Here is a 19,050-nt window from a genome sequence, read left to right on the forward strand (position 1 = left end):
AGCACATGAAAGCAAACAGGTTCCGGGGCGGTAAGTTCACAACGGCGTTGTAATTTAATCTTGCAAAATTCCTTCTAAGCGTTGGAAGACTCTCTTCCGGGCGACTGAAGTGTAGTGTAGAGTGGAACTTTGATGGAATTCGCATAAACCGATCATAACTGCAGAGTTGAGGAGTTGATTGCAGTTGTGCTTCTGCCCAAGACGCAGTTCAATCTGCATCCAAAGCTCGAATAAAACGAAATAATTTCATTGGAGATTGGAATGTTTATCAACCAATTGATTTAAGCATAAGAAAATATTGATTTTTAATATCAATTTATTTATAGTACTTGAAAAATAATTCTAAACGTTATTTATACAACGAAATATAATGTTTCATGTTTCTTTGTACCATTTTGACGAATGTTCAAGCTTAACCCAAGCGAACGCCGGCTCTAAACAAAAGCTCTGACCCAATTCCAATTAACCAACATGCCGAGTTGTGAGGTTTCTCGCACACGCCTCCACACGTATTGCGGGTTGTTTTAACCGTTCGAAAAGCGGATTAGGTAACCCGATCAATGGCTGGATTTGTAGTTTTATTGCTTACCGACACTTGTTTTAATTATCCGTTCCGGCGTTCGGGCTCGAGGACATAAAACTGCTCCATACCAGTGGGATGAGCATAAACGTGGTTGTGTTGCTTGTGCTGCTAAAAAAAAACAACATACTCCATTCCGGACGTGCAACCACACCTCGGCTCGGGATGAGTTGTTTATGGACGATAGATCGCAAAAATATTGCCGCTTGTCCGATGTTTTCGCTCTCGCGCTCGGGCTGGTTGCGTTGGGTTTGGTTGGTGCCATCGACGTGTGATGATGCATAATACCTGTAACCATAACAAAAATGCATCGCTGTAGGTGGAAAAAGTGAACAAATGAAGTGCCATCGCTCGGACGTGGGTTAGGCAAAAGGTAATCTAAATTCATCGGACAACATGGACGCACGTTGCTGTTGTGCTTTTTTTCGTGTTTCTGTGTTGGAAATGAAGAATAGATTTTTAATCCTGTTTTGATTTCGATTAAATGCGTGCTTGTGTTTATGTTTTCTCAATAAAAATCAATCTCTTTCGCGCTGTCGCTCGTGTGTTGTTCATTTTGATGAAAGCTTTTTGTGGCTGAAAAGCTGCCTGTTGGTACGATTTATGCGCAATATTTTGACACGATTTCATCATAAAAGCACCCCGTAAAAAGTCAATTAAACGACGAACCAAAAGCGATTATCAGCGTGCGATAACATCGAACGAATATATTGTTTCAAAATTGGCACAAAAAAGAATGCACGCTTTATCGAAATCTCTGCACAGTTCAGCATAAATTAAACCTACATTAACCAACCGTTTTGGGGGCGATGAGCGAGCGGCAAGCAGCACCTTCCAGCAGGAGGAAACATTATCATTCATTGTGCAACCACCGAAAGGTGCAAGGCAGCAACAAAAAAAAAAAGGAAAAGTAAAAAGCAGTGCACCGAAACAACTAGTACATTGGATTTTCCGGCTCGTTAAAATGGCTGTAGCAAAATAAAGCGAGCACATGCAACAACAACAACAGCGGCAGGAACGGAAAATCAGAAACAAAGCGATTGCTTACTGTTCATAACCACCACCACCATCACCCCCGTGGAGCGGTGCTATCGTTAGGGTGGCTGGCAATCGTAGCGGCTAATCTGCTGGAACATTGAATTTTAACGCCATCTTAAAAAGCGAGAGAGCGTGGCATGGGTGGCACGAAGCTGAATCTTTTGTACAGCTTAATCTGTTACAAGTAAAACTGATCCTTCCGGGGATGTATTGCACCGAAGAGGGGAGGGAGGGGGGGACAAAGTGAAGCGCCCGGGCATGGGAAAACAAACGTAGCAGAAGATAGTGATAGCCAGGATTTTACCGTTTGGTGAGATTTTCCAGTCGCTGCGAGATGCTGGCGCTTCCGACCGACTGTGTACGGGATGCATTTTTGTGCATTTATTCATGGCGAAGGTTTTGCTGCTCGCCGTTTTTTTCTGTTTGTTCTTTCTCTTTGCCCACTTTCAACAGCGCGGTGTTGTTGTGTGTAGCGTCCGAAAGTGTAGCTTCTCGTGAGACGTCAGCAAAGCAGCTGGGTAGCGTGAGTGTGAGTACATTTGTTTCGATTGTGTGCATTTGGCCAGTTGTTGTTTGTCCAGGAGCAAACAAAAAAAAAAAAGCTCTCCACTGGACGTCCACAAACGATGCGTCGGTGTCTTCGTCCGTGTGCAGCGAGCAATCAGGGGTTGAGGATGGTGAACTGGGGGCATTATCTCTTACCCCTGTGTTTGCGTCCGCCTTTGCATTGACCCATTTCTTCAAGAAAAAGCCACACGCTAAGCACCGAGACACGTGTCCTTATACGATCACACACACACACACACACACAGTCAGCTTTCCAGTTGCAGTTGCTTGGCTGAAAAGTACTAGCGAGCAGAAGAAGAAACCCACATTCCCAGTAAACAAAACACAATGTTATCCGTCCGAGTGTGGTGGGTTTGTCCGGGATGAATAATTCATTGTTTTCTATCGTGATTGCTGATGCAACTGTCGTCGGCATCGTTGTCGCTTGGTACCGATCGGAGTGTCGCCGGACTTTTGCCTTTGCCGTGGCGTGGCAGGCAGGATACTTCTTCGTACAGGGACAGAAACTGGATGTGTCTCCCTCTCTTTCCTTCTCTCTTGGTGCAGAACGATAACGAGCTTCAAACGGACGGTGGATTGTGCGGGGCGTGGAACACTTCATTCCGGTGGACAGGCCGGGTCTCTTAAAGAATGGATTTAGAATTAAGATGCAACGTTGGGAAGTATGTTTTGGGGCGAAGCCGGTTTTACTGTTTGCTTTGAAGCTGTGTGAATAGTATGGAGATTTAAATGTTTTAAAGTAGTTGGTTTTAAAATTAAATAAGTAATTAAATTGAAGAAAAAGATAGGTTTTGATCACTTTTAATAGAAATGACCAGTTATTCTTTTTTATGATGCATGCATAACTTTAGGGGCAATTTCCAATGGGCATTTTTTCTTATTCTCTTTAATGTTTTCTTACTGTTTCTGCCTTTTAAATCCTCTTTATTCCTATTTAAATATTTATTTGAAATTCTTTTTGACCAAAAAACATCTTGAATTGAACCACTGTTAGACAACACATTTTCTAGCCGTTTTCATCCTGTTCACAGCAAACAAAATGCTCTGTACGCACTCGCCCAGCATCTTCAACCCATTGCAACTCACTGTCCCGACTAGATCTCTTAATTTTCACCTTAATGTTATTCCTGAAGCTTTTGCAAAGAGAAGTGCATTATGCGCCGAAGCCGCTTGCCTCCTTCCGCTGCCGAATCATCCACTTATGGTGGAATTATGCTGCGTCGCATTCACCACTGGAAGGTGGCTTAATAGTCTTTGGTTCATGAGTCAATTTGCTTCAAGTACATTAATCGATTTTTGCCTCATCCATCCCCCTTTTTCCCGGGCTACCTAACGATACCCGCAGAAAGGTATTTCTCCTTTTCTTTCGTTGTGCGGCACAAACAGCTAACAAGCCGGCAAACCCATCGCGCCCTGCTGCACGCACGGCCGGCGGGGGGAGATGGCATTCTTGCGTAAATATTAAATGTAAACATAATTTTACGGGCGAAAAATAAATTTACGAGTTAATCAATATCGAATTTATGTGTACTGTGACTTCATCCCCCAGAAACGGCGGTGGGCCCCCCAAGAAAACGGACGCATTCGCGACGAACGCACTTTCTCGCTTAGAAAGTGGGTTTATGTTGACATGAAAAATGTACTGCCCCGTGCTACCACATTGCTGCGATGCCTGGTTTTGACCACTTTTTGATTTTTACTGCGTGATGTTGTGTTGTGTTTTTTTTTCTTCTCTCCTTTTACTACCCACCCGCACATGAACCTTTTTTATGTATGTGTGTGTGATCGAAAGCGAAAAGAGAACCGAACGAACGTAAAATTTTGTTTATGAGCTCGTACTACATTCGATCTCGAGGTGATGGTTCGGAGGATTGGGGGATGATAATAATGTTTACAAGTCAGCTCAGATGGTCGTGAAGCTGCACTGAAAAGAAGGCCAGATCCTCCGCGGTGTTGTGTGGACGTTGTAAGCTAAGGATTTTGAGCAAATAGCTGCGAGAAACGTTCTGCTTCAATGTGTAAGAGTGGAAATTTGTTGCTTTACAAACATGACACAGTTTTGCATTTGACGCTTGGCCGCTGAGGGTTTTTTGTTCATTTTAATGCGTGATTTCAATGACCAAATTCCTAAAACGTTCTTTAGATAGAAATTGTGTTGTTGTTACCCCTAAAATCCTTTTTCTCGCTCAGCATTCCTCTTCCATAAACAGCACTAGAAAGTAGCCAAATTGTATTAACCAAACACAAAAGGTAATTAAAATTTTTAATGAATTTCCCCTCGCCAGGGTCCACCAGCACAGAAACAATCTCATCTTCTCGCTTGCCAAAGATTCAACTTCTTAAAGAAGGTCTCCTTAAGTCATTGTCAATTGGTCCACTTATTACTGAGGGGTATTTAGTTGGGGACACACCAAAACAGAGAAGGCAAGTAAGTTGCCTCAACAGGAACCCAAATTGGTTCTCTTTCTTACCTAACTTGCACGAAGAAACTTGAGAGAAGAACCGGCGCTGATGCCGCTGATAACACCGATAATGATGGTGATGGTGATGATGATGATGATGACGATGATGAAAAATTGTCACTGGATGCTTGAACGGCGTAGTGCAGCCCAAGACAAACTCTTCGCGAGCACCCGGTAGCCGGGGTAGTGTTTTGGGAAGGAGAGAGACCGGAGCAGAAAGAAAATCTCTGTAAATAACAATAACAAAACTTAAGCAGTGGCGCCCTAAGTGGTCGTTGGACCGCTTGGTCGCGACCGTGTGGGTCAGCTTCCCACGGGGCAAATGAGTGGGTGAGTTGAACGGCTCGGTGAAAGCATGAAAAATGGAAGCCGGTGTGAGAGTTTTTCTCGCCAGTCTTTCCCATTTTTGGGATCCGCAGTTCGGTCCAAATATTAGGTCAGCCGTTTCGAAGGAGCCGAGCGATGGAAGTGGTGAGGTGGTGAGGTTGTGTTGATATGTTAAATACGAAGCCGCCAGGGAAGGCCGAATAAAACGCGAATAAAACTGTCCCTTTTCTGCTGTTCTATGTCTCTTGTTCTCTCTTTCTCCTCTTTGCTGAATAGCTGGGATTAGAGATAAGGTTTAATTTTGGTTGAATTTGATGAAAATATGAATTTCTCGCCCCGGCCTCCTAGAAGCGCATTTCGGGAGGACATTCTTAGAAAAAGCAAAATGAAGGCAACCCAAAACAACAAAAAATGGGACAAAACTTTTCATTCGCTCTGCCCGGCCCTGACTCTGGTAGCACTGTTCCCCTGCTGGCGGGCACTGGGGACAGTAAACAACTGGCCAAAATGTTCAGTTCCTCCTCCACCGAGCAACTCGATCAAAAGGCCTCGTAAAAATGGCAAAGTAAAAGTAATTAAGCAGCAAAATTGAATAAACAGTCTTAGAATGAAGTTTGGCCGAGGGTTTTGACGCTGATTGGAACAGGGGAGAGAGAGAGGATGAAAAGAAAGAAGCTTGAAGAGTGAATGTATTTGTCGTTGAAAAATGGACAAGAAGAAGAAGAAGAAATGTAGCGAAAAGAAACAGAAAGTGCCTGTGGCGACGGCGCTTGAGAACGATTGACAGGAGACAATTGCAGAAGAGATGAATTGGTCAGGGGCAAATGAGGTATGCAAATTGGTCGTTGAAATTGCAATTAAGAAGACATTGTTTTTTTTTATTTACGGCAAGATTTTTGTGTACCTTAAGTGGGGGAAAAGGGAAAAGATGCTTCCTGTGAGAACAGCATGAACAAATTCCTACGACAAGAATGAAAAAGATGATGGCAGTCAAGCCTTAGCTTCAAAGTGTATTCTGATGCATTAAAAGCACAAAGTTAAATAGTTATCCTTTCAAATTCACATCGTTATTCAAATAAACATCAACACTATCAATTTCAAAACCTTTTTTAATCCTTTTAAGAAATATCCCCAAACCACTGATTACAATTCAAGCGTCTTTTAAGCCTTCTTCTGTCTCTCTCACACACCCTATTAATTAGACAACCTCCTCACTGATTGCTGCTTCACGCACGAATACACATGTTTTTCGTCCGACAGTCCCGCTTCATCCTGCCAGAGCTCGGAAGCGATGAAAAATGTCTTCCCACACCTTGCTTGTCTAGCAAAAGCTTTCTCTCACTTGAGTCGTAAACTTTCCACCCTTCCCCAGCAAAGCAAACCAGTCCAACCCGTCCCGGAATTGTGAATGTGCACGAGCATCACATTTTTAATGAAACTCTCAATTGGGCAATAAATATAAAAGTTAATTGTAGTTTTATTTTCTTTCCCCCCTGTCTTTCTCCGCACACACACACATTTATGCCGCTCCTCCCGTTGCATTGGAACTTTTCCGGGATGCTTCCTGCTTCCCCGGTTTGTAGCCTGTCTTGTGAATCGACTTCATTTACACCAGCCTCAAAATTACCGCACAATGTCTTGTACCGCGCAGTGTCTGTCATGCCGTCTGAGGTGAACCGGCGAGGTGTGTGTAGCATGCAACTTTTCCTCGCGCCAGGAGTTTTATAAAACCCAATTTGAGGTGGGAGAGAGGGGTACAAAACAGGCAACAGGGGGTAAAAAGGAGGTGGTAGAAATTTTCTCTCCGATTTACTACCGATTCCCTTCGCTTGCTTGCATTTCAATTGCTTCCCCCCTTCAAAAGCGCCCCCTGGATGGCCGTGATGCGCCCAACGAAGAAGTTTGTCTATAGCTCGAGCGCAGAAACGGCGGCATTGGATAAGAGATAAACCTGCCGATAGGTTTGGCTTTCAAATGGTAAGTTGCTTGCACCCGAAGGTGTCCGGGGTGTTGCGAGGCGGGGAGTGATGGCTGTTCACCCGCCATGTTCTGTTGCGGCCCGTTGCAAGCGAATGTCAGAAACACATCGAAACACACCCACACACACACTCCGAGCGCCGGAAACTGGGCGCATCCGGGAAGAAGGAGTTATGATTAAAAATACTTTATTATACGACTTACTTTTCAAGAGAGAGGTGTGGACAGGAAGGGAAGAGAAGGGAAGGGATAGATCAGCTCGCTTGTGCCGACAGGCTGCAACTCGGCGGAAAACAACGTTGCTGACGATGTTGATGCATGCCGCAAGCGAGCGAACACTTCTACTCCGGTAGGTAGAAAGCGCTACCAAGTTTTCCCTCCTCGTTCTCTCTCTCTCTCTCTCTCTCTCTCTCTCTCTCTCTACATATCTCTCTCGCTTTCTTGTTGTCTCTTGGTTGGACGCCAACTGGCAGGGATTGGATGGGTTGGGAAGGTGGTGCAACCGGTGCAATTTGAAAAGCAAGAAACATTTTCCTCACTTTTGTGCTAAACGAGCGTCAGCGAAAAAGTTGCTCTCACACTGCTTTTCTCCCTCTCTCTCTCTCTCTTCGTCTCATACTGTTGCAACCCAAAACCTTGTGGTTTAGCTGAAGCCAAAAATTTAACGGGTCAAATCATTTGCAATACCACACCTTTCCCTCGCCTAGCGTCACCCGTTTGTGCCCGAAGAAAAGGACGGTGGTTACCAAGGTGGCCGAAAAGTTTTCCGCTTCGAGGAAGGATGCAACAAGCGCCTAACGAGTGTGTGCGTTAAGTCTTTGGCCAAAACCTGTGGGCGAACGTGGCTTTGGATGGAGAGAGAGAGAGAGAGAGCGAGAGAGAGCGGAGATAGTAGATGGACGGAAAAATGTTTATAATGTTCCTTTAATTGGAGGTAACCTTTCTGCCTTCGCTTTTCCTTCACTCTGCACCTGGTTACACTCGTGCACGCGCTCCAAAAAGGGGCTTAAAGGGGCGAGAGCGAAACTGATCGGTTTTGTTTAAGCTTTAAGGTTAGTTGGTTATTTCCTTGCATTTTTATTTGCATCGGGTTTCAATGCGCTGCTTACGGATCATGTCTCGTACGGTTGCTAACCACTGTGACATAATTAAAACCCTCGTAATCTTCTTATAACGCTCCAGCCAGCCTTCATTCACTCGGTCGGTGGTGTTGCTTGGTAGTTGTCTGTGGTTTTAAGCATGCCGTTAGGCATCCTGCTGTTAGTTTTGTTTCTTCCTTATGTTAAATAACTTTCTCTGATATTTTTTAATATGATTTTAATTGCTCTAATTTAAGGATTTGTAGCGTAATATACAACTGAACGTGTGCTGAAGTTGGATCCTGCAATAATTCATTCATTATTTTTAAATAAAACTACAGTAAATTGATTCTTCCGGTGACATAACCTCTTACACAGTACAGTATAATTATGAAAATTAAATTCCAATGCAGCGGTTGGAGCACCCCTGCAGGCAGCGAATCGAAAAGGATTAAGTGTGCCGGTAGAGCAGCGCTGCAAAATGGAAAGCAAGAAAAAAGAATCCTCTCCCGGCCCCGGTCTGATCCGCATCCCATTCCTGTTCCGATTAGCTCTTATCGCACCGCTGCAGTGCTATTTACATTTGGAAAGGATTACTCGTAGTAAGTTAATTAGATTAAAATAATTACGCTGCAGCCTTTTGTGCGCGGTATTCCGGTTTCCCTTGTCGTGTCGCGGGAAACGGCCTGTCGGTTCGTTTCGCATCGCGCTTTCTTCCGCGACGCTACTTCACGGCTGCTTCTCGGTAATCCACAAAAGAAGCGAAGAAAGGGTCAAAGAGATCTGTTCCATTTGCTCTCCTTACAGCATCGTAGGATTTCATAACTTGTTGTGCAGCAGGCGCAGCTTTTCGCTATTGTAGTGAAGTTATTAATTTGCAGGGCGCACGTGCTCGATATCGTCTTACCGGTCTTACCGGCCCGGTGGACCTTGAACTTACTTTTAATTGTTAGCTCTGGTCAGGTGGGGTGAAAAACTTGAGCAAAACGATGATAACACTAGCAACTAGTAATGATATGGAGCGCACGGGACGGTTATTATCTTACCGCAGTAGATAGAAGACAAGAACGATGACTGATAACGCGCTCTAATGTGTGTCTGTCGGCATTCTACCGCTACCACACCCGACAATGACAATGATGAGCTGCTCGTTAATTAGTGTGACTTTTATTAGATGAGTCTCGCCGGAGTCGCAAACCGAATGTGCGATGAATGTACCAAGTGAGCACACACCACATCATCCAGAACTTTCGGCCCCCAAAGTTTTGTTGTGCAAGGTTGCGCAAGGCTGGCAAGCGTATGATGGAGTGCCGCGAGTACTGCGAACTCCATCACCCTCAAAACCTGGTGGATAATTTTCCCACCCCACCGAAAACCGAACTATTTCGGCTGGCTAATGATCGTGCGCGTAATGAAGAACGAGAACGGCCCCCAGTGTGGGTGTGGCGTGGCAAGCATTCCTACACGAGACGGCACACAATATTCTCTCGCGGGAACTTTCGTCACCTTCGAACTTGCCTTCCTTTGGCGGTAATCACCAACGGCCCCCGGAGGGAGACGTGGCAAGGGGTCAAAGCTCTTCATTAGTGGGGCGATGTTTGATCTAATTAATTTATAACATACTCACGAATTGTGCGCTCTTAGCGAGGATGTGGTAAGGTGCAAAAAGTCCCCCAAGGGGTTCACCAAGGCAAGCTCAAATTCCTACAATCAAGAGCTCTCAGAATAACGCGGATATTTGGAACCATTTCTGAGACAAAGCAGATATTACTACACGCTTTTAGAAATAGCTTTAAACGCCAATTCCTTAAGATTCCTTCTAATGAGGGCGTTTGGATTTAAACTGTCCTTTTAAACCATGATACGCCCAAAGATTCTTCCACTGGCTGCCTACGTTCCAGGAACTGTTTGCCGACAAAGTGTGGGACGGGACAAATATTGACCGTACGGATTAAGCCTCATTTTTGTGTCTCATGGGTAACGATAGCTAATTTGATTGATAGCAAGCTCCGCCCGTGACGATAGATATTCAAAACAAGTAACAACTGCGGGACACGACATCTGTGTAAGATGGTTAGTTAAACACGGCCCGCAACGCAACCATGCCCGATAGTACGCGGCGGTAGTTTTCTGCTGGTTGGGGCTCTGACAGTGAGACAAACGATCTCGGAAGATGGCGAGACATCGACCTAAGACATCCAAGGAAGGAGCTGACATCCTACCCCACTCCACACTGGGGCACTTTTTTCTTCCCACAATGCTGCTTCTGTCTCTCTCTCGTGCTTGTTCTCGCCAGCTCTTCGACACTGTCAGATGTCTGACGCGCTCCGTTTCCTGCTGCTGGGAAGTGAAACGAACATCAATCAGTAAAATAAATAATCTGAAAATTAAACAAAACTGATTGCGCTTCCTCTTCCACACATACACACACACAGACACAGAGAACAGAACAGCATCTTCGGAACCGGGCATTCCCTTGGCCGGGATAGTGAGCTGCTCGTTGCTGCCGTTTGCCATTACCTTCGATGAAAGTATGCTTTCTTCCGACAAGCGACAAGGTTGCCCTCATCGTTCTCGATTGCAACGCCAGAGTATTTGTAACCCTATCCCCGTAGTTTATCGTGTTGCATCACAGGTTGAAAATCACATAGTTCGTGTGTGTGTTTGTAGCGAAACTGTTTGAAGCTTTCAATCAGCTGCGAAACGTTCTGAAAATCGACTGCTGCGCTGCCGTTGCTGGTGATGGAGGTGCTGGTGCGTTGGCTCGCACAGGAACCAAGAACCAAGGGAGTGAACATTGATCCTTTGACTTGTAATTTCCTGCCGTGTCACGGGCAGGACGATAAACTAGCGTCACGCGTCGTAGCGGATCGTAAATTGCTTGTCGTACGGATTGCCCGCTTTAAGGGTGACCTGCAGGAAGAAGTTATTTCGCAAATGTGTTAGTACTTTCGTATGTTATTTTCTATAAGCTGTCTCGCTTATACAAATTTGCTTTAAGATCTTGAGATAAAAAGGAAGTTTTTAGCTACTTTTTAATAAGGAACCATTTTGCATGCCTGTTTTATGATAGCTTCTTTAGTAATAATTCCAAGGAAAAAGAAAGTACATCATAAACATTCCCAGCAGACATTGTTTGCATGTGTTTCTGCTAATTTAAAGTAATGTTTGTACTGCAAATTGCTTCATCCAGCCATACACAACCTCCACAATAATCGTCAGCAAAATCGGCGCTCCCTCGCCCATAATTTCATTGCAGTTGGAAATTAAATTTCCTTCCGCTGAGGTAATAACCGGTGTCGAATCGCTTAAATGCTTAGTCCACTTGCTCACGTACTCGCGGGTAACGGTTTCCCGTTTGACGATTGAAAAACGCGTAAACATTCACAACACAACGTCACATTGGCAAACTGTCCTTAAGGGGTCCGTAATGTATACATTGAAAAGTAATCGAACGACTCTTGGAGAAGTGAAAAAAACAGACCACACACACAGGACAAACTTCAAAGACGATTTTGCATTTCCATCGAAGATGTGAGGGGAAAAATAAGAAAAGCGGGAAGGAGGAAAAAACCACCAACCGTAAAGATAACGAACGTCGGCCGCGCTCCACAAGAAACGGCGCATTCGGATCATGTTGATATTGATAATCGAAGCTGGAATAAATTTAAATAAATATCGTTTGAAGTCCTGTTGTTGACTTGTTTCCCATCTGTCGCCGGGCACATGCTAATGGCTGGCAGGAAACAGGAGCGCCCTGCGGGTGTACGGGTACAACCGACGTGGTTGGACAAACAATGTCTAAGACGCCATATTTCCATCCACTCATTGCTGCCGGTGTCCGCTTCGCCACGTTTCAGCAAGATGATGATGGTTTTTCTGACCAACCTGTGAGCGGCGTACCATTTGCCATTGCCGTTTAAACAGCGCAATTTTCTGGAACTTTTTTGGATGGCTTGGGTTGTTTTTTTTCTTCTCTCTTGCTTTCTCCGGACCTTGTACACCCTCCCTGTAATGGTTTCCGTAGAAATGTTGCCTGGGAAGATCGCCGGCAAACGTCGCTTTTCGGTGATGTGATGTGGCTTGCAGATAAATTACAATATTCCGATTCGCCCCGAAAGACAACCATAAGGGTCGTGTCTCGCGATGGCATCGGAATGGAAATTGATGTTTGCTTACGTGTCACGGCACTGTTTGTGGCGCGGAAACAGTGGCGGGTAAATATAATTACGCCATCGAAAAACTTTCCCCCAGAAAATGATGATACTACCCCAAATGGATCCTCTACGCCGGCCGGAGTGCGAGTGGCAATATCGGAAAGCAATGATAATGTTTCAATAAGAAAATCAAACAACCGCGCCACTAGCAAGAGTGGGCAGGATATGCAGAAGCAGAGCAAAACTGCAACCGTCTGCAACTTTGCCGAGTTCCCTTATTCGAGTAGCTACTAAGGAAGGAGTGAAATTATTTCCTCGTTCTTTTAGTTACGCTTATCCAACCGGATCTCGCAAGAATGCTGCATCGAGGCAGGATTCCGAGCAGGGTTTAGGAAGAATGAAAGGAAAATAGTTTGCTGGTCGTTGCTGGTAGTGAGCGGACAACGTACAAACAAAACAAAAAATCTGGTCAGTCTGGTGTCTAGCAAGGTTATGCAAAAACCTCCTGCGTCCAGCTTACCTTTTTGCAGCGTGTCTGCCTGCTCTTTGCAGGCCCAAACCAATTCCAGTTAGGGAGTTTCATAAACCAGAGCAGAAAGTTAATACAAATTTATTGTTATCAGAAAAGTTTTTTGATTAAACGCACCCAACGGCTGGAAGGGGTAGAGGGGGAAGAAATGCAGGGCTAGTTGTGGAAGGTGAGTTTTTTCCCCCTCTGTGTCTGAGCTGTTTTGACTTGTGGTTTGTGTCCGTGTTTAGCTTGTGGCTAAGAAAAGGTGAAAAAAAGCTTCCACCCAAGAAGTTTATGATAGGTTCAGTAAGAATATTTATCGTTCTTATCTTGTTGTACAACGAACAAATGAAGGAAACTCAATTCTGATGAAAAGTTTGCAACACAAAAATCGCTCCATTTATTTGCTTTGGTTTTGTCTTAAAGCTGTTTCGAAGATTCGCTTAAAATCATTCTTTTTGCACAATTTTAAAGCAAACTTTCAATTCTTAGGCCACACTTCTGGTCCAGGCCACTCTGTTAAGTAACTTCGACATCGGAATCTCATTTCTCGAGGGTAATTTCATGACTTTCAGGTTTTTTTGTTCCCCGACATCCCGGAGTCGCAAACACCGTGCAACTTCCCCACTGACGCGTCATCTCATTTACACACAAATGACTTTTGTTCTATTGGTAGTGCAAATGAATTTGTTTTTACTTCTCCTTGGAGTTTACCTGGAAAAACTGTGCGCAAACCTCAACCGCTCAAGTCGTTCTTAAGGTTGATGTGGTTTTTTTCTTTTTTGCTGGAAATATAAAGATCTTAAGTTAACGTTAACCAACACCAGTGTAAAGATATCACTAAGGTGAACTAGAACCTCAATGGTGCCGTGTTCACTTATTCACACAGTTGCCCCTAGCACGCCACACGATTCGGATAATCGCAGGTGCTTGTGGCAATATTGAAGTACAGCCCGTTCAAGCAGGTGTATTTCCAGCTGGTAAAGAACGATCTGCAATTAGAAGGATTAAAAATGGAATCAGGCCAAATAGAGATCAACCAATACCAGAGAGCGATTCATTCTTACCCATTCGGAATGCATCGATAGTAGACGCTGCAGTTGGTTGGATCACGAACGTATCCATTCCTAGGACATGTTGTTGGCAGAACAGGCGGCGAAGTAGTGGTTGTCGTCGTAGCTCTCGTTGTTGAAGTTGTGGTCGTTGGTGCTCTGGTGGTCGTCGTAGTGGTTGCTTTAGTTGTTGTTGTTGTCGTTGGTGCTTTGGTGGTCGCCGTAGTGGTAGTCGTTGTTGCCTTCGCAGTGGTCGTCGTGCCGGAAGATTCACCATCCGGGATCCTTCGTCCCAGTCCCGTATTAACACCTCTCAGCAGTGGATAAAAGCCCTTCCCGCAGAGATTCTTTACATCATCGTTCTCCATATCGTACAGCGCCATGCCCGCCAGTCCGCGCGTTATAATGTACGCACCCTTCAGCTGCACCGTCTGTACCTCTTCGTAGGTGGCCCACGAGAATTTGTTGGTGGCGTAGAACGATTCCTGCGTCCGATCGAGCACCGTCTCCCATCCTGCTTTCGCTCGCTCCAGACACAGCTCGGGGTAGGACATGATGCCCTCGGTCGTTGTGTACTGGCCCATATCACCCCGGCCAGCCGTTCGTGCACCGATGCCGCTATCGGTCGCTGCGTACAGCTTCATAATGTTCGCCGTCGGAGTAACTCCCAGGATGAGCTTCGAGGCTGGTGCTCCTTCCGCGATCCACCCGGTAATGACGGCGTCCACATTGAGCTGTGCTTCATAGAGGGACGTTTCCTTGCCGCTAGCGTACAGCGCACTTTGATGGCCCGTCTTGCCATCCCAGTAGTGGTGCATATTGAACGCCATCACGTTGAAGTAGTCGACGTACCGCACCAAACTCGGCACGTTGTAGCTGCCCATGAAGAAGTCGCTCGTCGGTGCAACACTGAGCGTTAGCAGCAGCCCGTACATGTGCAGATTGGCGGACAGTTCCGAGATGAAGGTGACAAAGTTGAACCGGTCCTCGGGATTGCCACCTTTCAGCACGGGATACTGCCAGTAAAAGTCGAGCCCATCGAACTGGTACTGCTTGATGAGGAAGCTCATGATCGAGGAGACGGCCGCCTGTCGGGTGATGGTGTTGTTCATGAGGGTGGAAAATGGGCTCGAGCCGGACTGGAGACTGTTCAGCCCGATCATGCACTTGACGGCGGGAGCACGCTGGCAGACGCTTTTGAAGCGTGCAAACCCGCCATTCGTGACGTCGGCATAGCTGTCGAGCAGCTTGATGCTGCCGGTGGACGTGAGCGTGATTGAGCTGTAGACGATGTGTGTGCAGAGGTTGGGATTGATGTCCTCGATCAACACCTTACCATCGCCCACGCGGTACGTGGCCTTGTTGTCGAAGAAGCAGAACACCTTATCTGAAATGAGGACGGTAAATTGATTAGTTATTTGTCTACGCTGAACAGGACTTTGAAGTTTGGTTCAAAATGTGCAACACAAAAAGCCAACAAGCGTTTTAGGAAGGAACATGGTTTTATTAAATAAAAAGGTTTTCGAGAGATTCTTAGTGCTAGACAGTGGTGATTCGATTAAACTGTACAGTCCGTATTGAAGAGGTACGTGCAAACGTTAGCCGTCGGGTCAAAGTATAGACCTGAAGGACATCTTAACAACCAGTTTTCTTGAATCGGCCTGAAATAGAGAGAGAGAGAGAGAGAGAGAGGCAAAAAAAAGAGAGAGATAGATAGAGAGAGACAGCAGTTGCCAATCAGTAAACAGTAAGTAGTGCTTGTTTGATTCAAACTCTACTCACAGTCCCGGATAACACTGGAAGAATTGGGCGCAGTTATTTGGATCCCGCAAGAAGCCACTTGCAGGACAGACTAGCTTTTGATTCGGCCTTGCAGTCGTAGCAGTAGTGGTGGTCCTGTACGTAGTGGTTGTCGTGGTTAACGGTCGTTGCGTTGTTGTGGTCGTGATGGGTCGTGCCGTGCTTGTAGTGGTAGTGGTGGTCTTCGCAGTAGTTGTAGTTGTTCCCGGTGTTGGAGCTCCCGTTCCAAACACTTCCCTGTACACGGCCGACGTGATTGGATGCTGTCCCTCACCGCAGATTCCTCGCGCATCATCAGACTCAATAGACCACACCATGATGCCGCCCAAGTTCATACGCTTCGCGTACTGTACCTTAATCGCAATCGAGTTGACATCGTCGTACGATATCCACTGGTTGCCACGGTACGCGTACGGCACCTGCTGAACACTGCTGAACGCTTTCGTGTACCCACCAGCAGCTAGCTTTTCACAGATTTCCAGATAGGAAAGGGTGCCCGGTTCCAGTGTGTAGGGACCGGCATCTCCCGGACCGATAGTTGGTGCACCGATGCGAGTGTCTGAGGTAGAGGACAGTTTGAAGGTGTGTCCATAGACGGGCACGCCAAGAACAAGCTTCGATGGTTCCAATCCGGCACCCAACCAAGCCTTAACGCAAGCGTCCTGTAATGCAAGTCAATGTTCTCTGTTGAGTTCTGATGAAATGATCTACTCTCACCTTGTCTCTACTTACCACATTCAACATACTGGAGGTATAGCCCGTCTCCCAAGAGTTCGGATACATTGGTGCATTCGCACCGGTCTGAGCGTCCCAGTACGCGTGCAAATCGTACGCCATCAAGTTGACAAAGTGTACGTACTTGTTAATCTCCGGCACGTCATACGCTGACCTCAGATAGTCCGCCGTCGCAGCAGTTGCAATCGACAGCAGCAGCCCTTCCTGATCGAACCGGGCGCGAAGATCGCGCAATAGCTTGACAAAGCCAACTCGATCGTCCACCGAACCGCCGCGCAGTGTCGGATACTCCCAGTCCACGTCGAACCCGTCGAAACCATACCGCTTAACGAACGCGACGGCCGACTCGACGAACACCGCGCGCAGCAGGTCCGAGTTGGCCATCGTCGAGTAGGAGGCGGATCCTTCGTTCCAGCCACCAATTGCGACCATTAGCTTCACCTTCGGGTTGCGTTGCTTCAGCTGAATGAAGCGCGAATAGCCACCGAGACTGATGTCCAGCCAGCTGTCCAGTATCTTCACATTGCCCTTCGTATCCAGGCCCACGAACGTGTATACGATATGCGTACAGAGGTTGGGATTGATGCTTTCCACGTCATACTTGCCATTGCCAATGCGGTAGGTAGCCCAGCTACCAAAATAGCACACGATGCGATCTACGAGAGTTGAAGACGGGGAAAGAAAATAATCACACACAAAAGAATGAATTAATCGTCTTGAAGTGGCAACACCGAGTTAGGGTCGAATATTTGAATGCTATTGCAATGAAAACTTTCCTTATTAATAGTCCACCACAGAAAGATCGAGTACCAAGGTACTTCATTTCAAAACACAACACAACCAAAACGAACGAACTGTAGGAAGCGACAGCTCCACAGTCGACAGTCACGTGAGTCCTCACTTTGTACGTCGTGATCATCGAGCACAGCGGATTTTTCCGTACATTCGTAGACAGAATTGACAGAACACAGTTTGTGACAGCTCTACAGGCTTTACCCTTCCTCTAAGGTTATCACACTTAGTCTAGTTTTAGGATCGGTTCATTGAAGTTTGCTCATACCGGTAGCGGCGTTAATGCTAGCAACGCTGATCAGCAGCAATCCAGCTACCGCGGCAACCTTCATTGCTGACGGTGGTTTGCGTGCGTTCCACACGTTCCAGAATCGGGGAGAAATTCAAAATCACTCGGTCTAAGATGAAAAACTCCCTCACACCAACACACGGAGGAAACAGGTTGCACTAACTTGCACTGTTTTTTTTTTCAGAACAACTTGCCAAGAACTTGCAGCCTGTGCGCGCGTGTTCACTTTCCGCAATCGGGACGGAACTGAACTGAACCAGCAGAACGGTGGCGACAGAGTCTTTTATACACTTGTCAGGGACCATGATTAAGGTGCAATTTGAGTAGGTGCCAAATTTGCGGAGCTGATAAGGCAGTTTGGGGACCGACTGGACAAAAATCTGTCTTATCTGGCGTGATCTGCAAAAGCGCTATGAGATCGTGTTTGCTCCGTGTGTTTGGTGTATAAAAAATGTGGGTATCTTCCTGTTTGACCCAAGCAAACATGTAGACTGTGTCTTTCAGTACAGCAACTCAGATGTTCGTACATGAGTCTGTTCATGGCAATAGCACTTCTGGATATTAAACGAACAGTTGATAGGACGGAAGTTATTTAGGCGTCAGACAACAGTGAGACTTATTTTTTGATGCAATAAAAATGTGTCAATTTCAACCAAACTTTGTTAATTTTGTCTCAGTTAAAACAATGAACTTCAGCCTCTTGACGAATGGTTCTTTTTCGTTGCGATCCGCAATATTCTTAATTAAAGAATTCTCTCCTAATAATTCGGATCCTTAAATCAAATCATCTAGTATTTTCACTCTTTGGACAACGCAAATTGTTTTTTCTTCGCTTTTTCTTCTTGTTGCCCTCTATTCTGCGTATATCACACGCCCTCTTTTCTAATACCCGCTAATTGGATCCCAGGAGAGCCCAGCAGAGTCTCTCATCGACTTCCCGGTGGGCTGTCGAGGACTGCACATGGTCGGGCACGTGTCCTGATTAAATCGAATCGAGGTGCGATTCTCAAAGCCATTCGCATCGCACGATTGATTTCGCATCCCAATGCTATGGGGTATGGAAATAATTGGAAAGCGACAGCAGTGGTGTTATGGGGGAGGAAACTTCATTAAATTTATCTTTAATACTACTTCAATGCATGAAAGAAAAAAAAACCAAATTAAGAACACAGCTGTCTTCAAAAACTAGAAATTAATTTGTGTTTTTTCTCTCTCTTCCTCTCATTGCAGGTATGTAGTTTGCAGCGACTGTCACGGCTTTGGCTCGTTAAACTATTTCTTAATCTCGTTGCATTTCACTTAAAAAGGTAAACATGTAATTAATTGTTGCTAAATTTAATCATGCTCTGAGTAAAACCTCTTGTGCACAACAAAACATCCCGTAGAAACCACCGGAAAATCAATAGATTAAATAGCAACCGTAACATGTGGTAAGGCAAGGCATAGAAGAAGAAAAAAGTCCCCACAAGATAAGGAAAAACTCTTCGTCCACCCAGCTCTACCAGCGTATGCAAATTCTTCGCTTCGGGAAACTTGTTAGACAGCACAGTCGTCATATTTCCTCGAAGTCATATTTCAAACTTTTCTTACCTAGCCGAACGAGTTCGAAGCGCGTTGCCGGTGCCCGTTCCCCGTTTTCCGCCCGAGATGCTCGAGCAAAAATTGTTCTTGTGGGTTTTGCTCT

At 45.7% G+C, this 19,050-nt stretch overlaps 2 protein-coding genes across 7 annotated transcripts in view; one reads left to right on the top strand and one right to left on the bottom strand.

Moving 5' to 3' along the window:
- Positions 1 to 19,050, top strand: part of LOC1269465 (teneurin-m) — a 515,515-nt gene that overhangs the window by 92,099 nt on the left and 404,366 nt on the right. The window lies entirely within an intron of this gene.
- LOC1269142 (acidic mammalian chitinase) lies at positions 13,375 to 17,644 on the bottom strand. Of its 2 annotated transcripts, XM_061659643.1 has the most exons (4): positions 17,346 to 17,632; positions 16,283 to 16,941; positions 15,533 to 16,212; positions 15,234 to 15,411 (listed from the first exon to the last, which is right to left on the bottom strand). In XM_061659643.1, the coding sequence occupies exons 1-4, from the start codon at positions 17,407 to 17,409 to the stop codon at positions 15,309 to 15,311; spliced, it is 1,506 nt and encodes a 501-aa protein (XP_061515627.1). In that variant the 5' UTR covers positions 17,410 to 17,632; the 3' UTR covers positions 15,234 to 15,308. The 2 variants fall into 2 exon arrangements, with proteins under 2 accessions (XP_061515626.1, XP_061515627.1); XM_061659642.1 differs by lacking the exons at positions 15,234 to 15,411; positions 15,533 to 16,212; positions 16,283 to 16,941 and adding exons at positions 13,375 to 13,690; positions 13,766 to 15,137 and having other exon boundaries at positions 17,346 to 17,644.

This window comes from Anopheles gambiae, chromosome 3 (assembly GCF_943734735.2).
Source record: "Anopheles gambiae chromosome 3, idAnoGambNW_F1_1, whole genome shotgun sequence".
NCBI classification, from domain to species: Eukaryota; Metazoa; Arthropoda; class Insecta; order Diptera; family Culicidae; genus Anopheles; species Anopheles gambiae.

Coding starts and splice junctions, on each gene's coding strand:
- LOC1269142 (XM_061659642.1), bottom strand. CDS start 17,409: ATGAAGGTTGCCGCGGTAGCTGGATTGCTGCTGATCAGCGTTGCTAGC. Junction 15,138..17,345: donor TAGCATTAACGCCGCTACCG/GTATGAGCAAAC, acceptor TCCTCATTTCAG/ATAAGGTGTTCTGCTTCTTC. Junction 13,691..13,765: donor TATCGATGCATTCCGAATGG/GTAAGAATGAAT, acceptor TTCTAATTGCAG/ATCGTTCTTTACCAGCTGGA.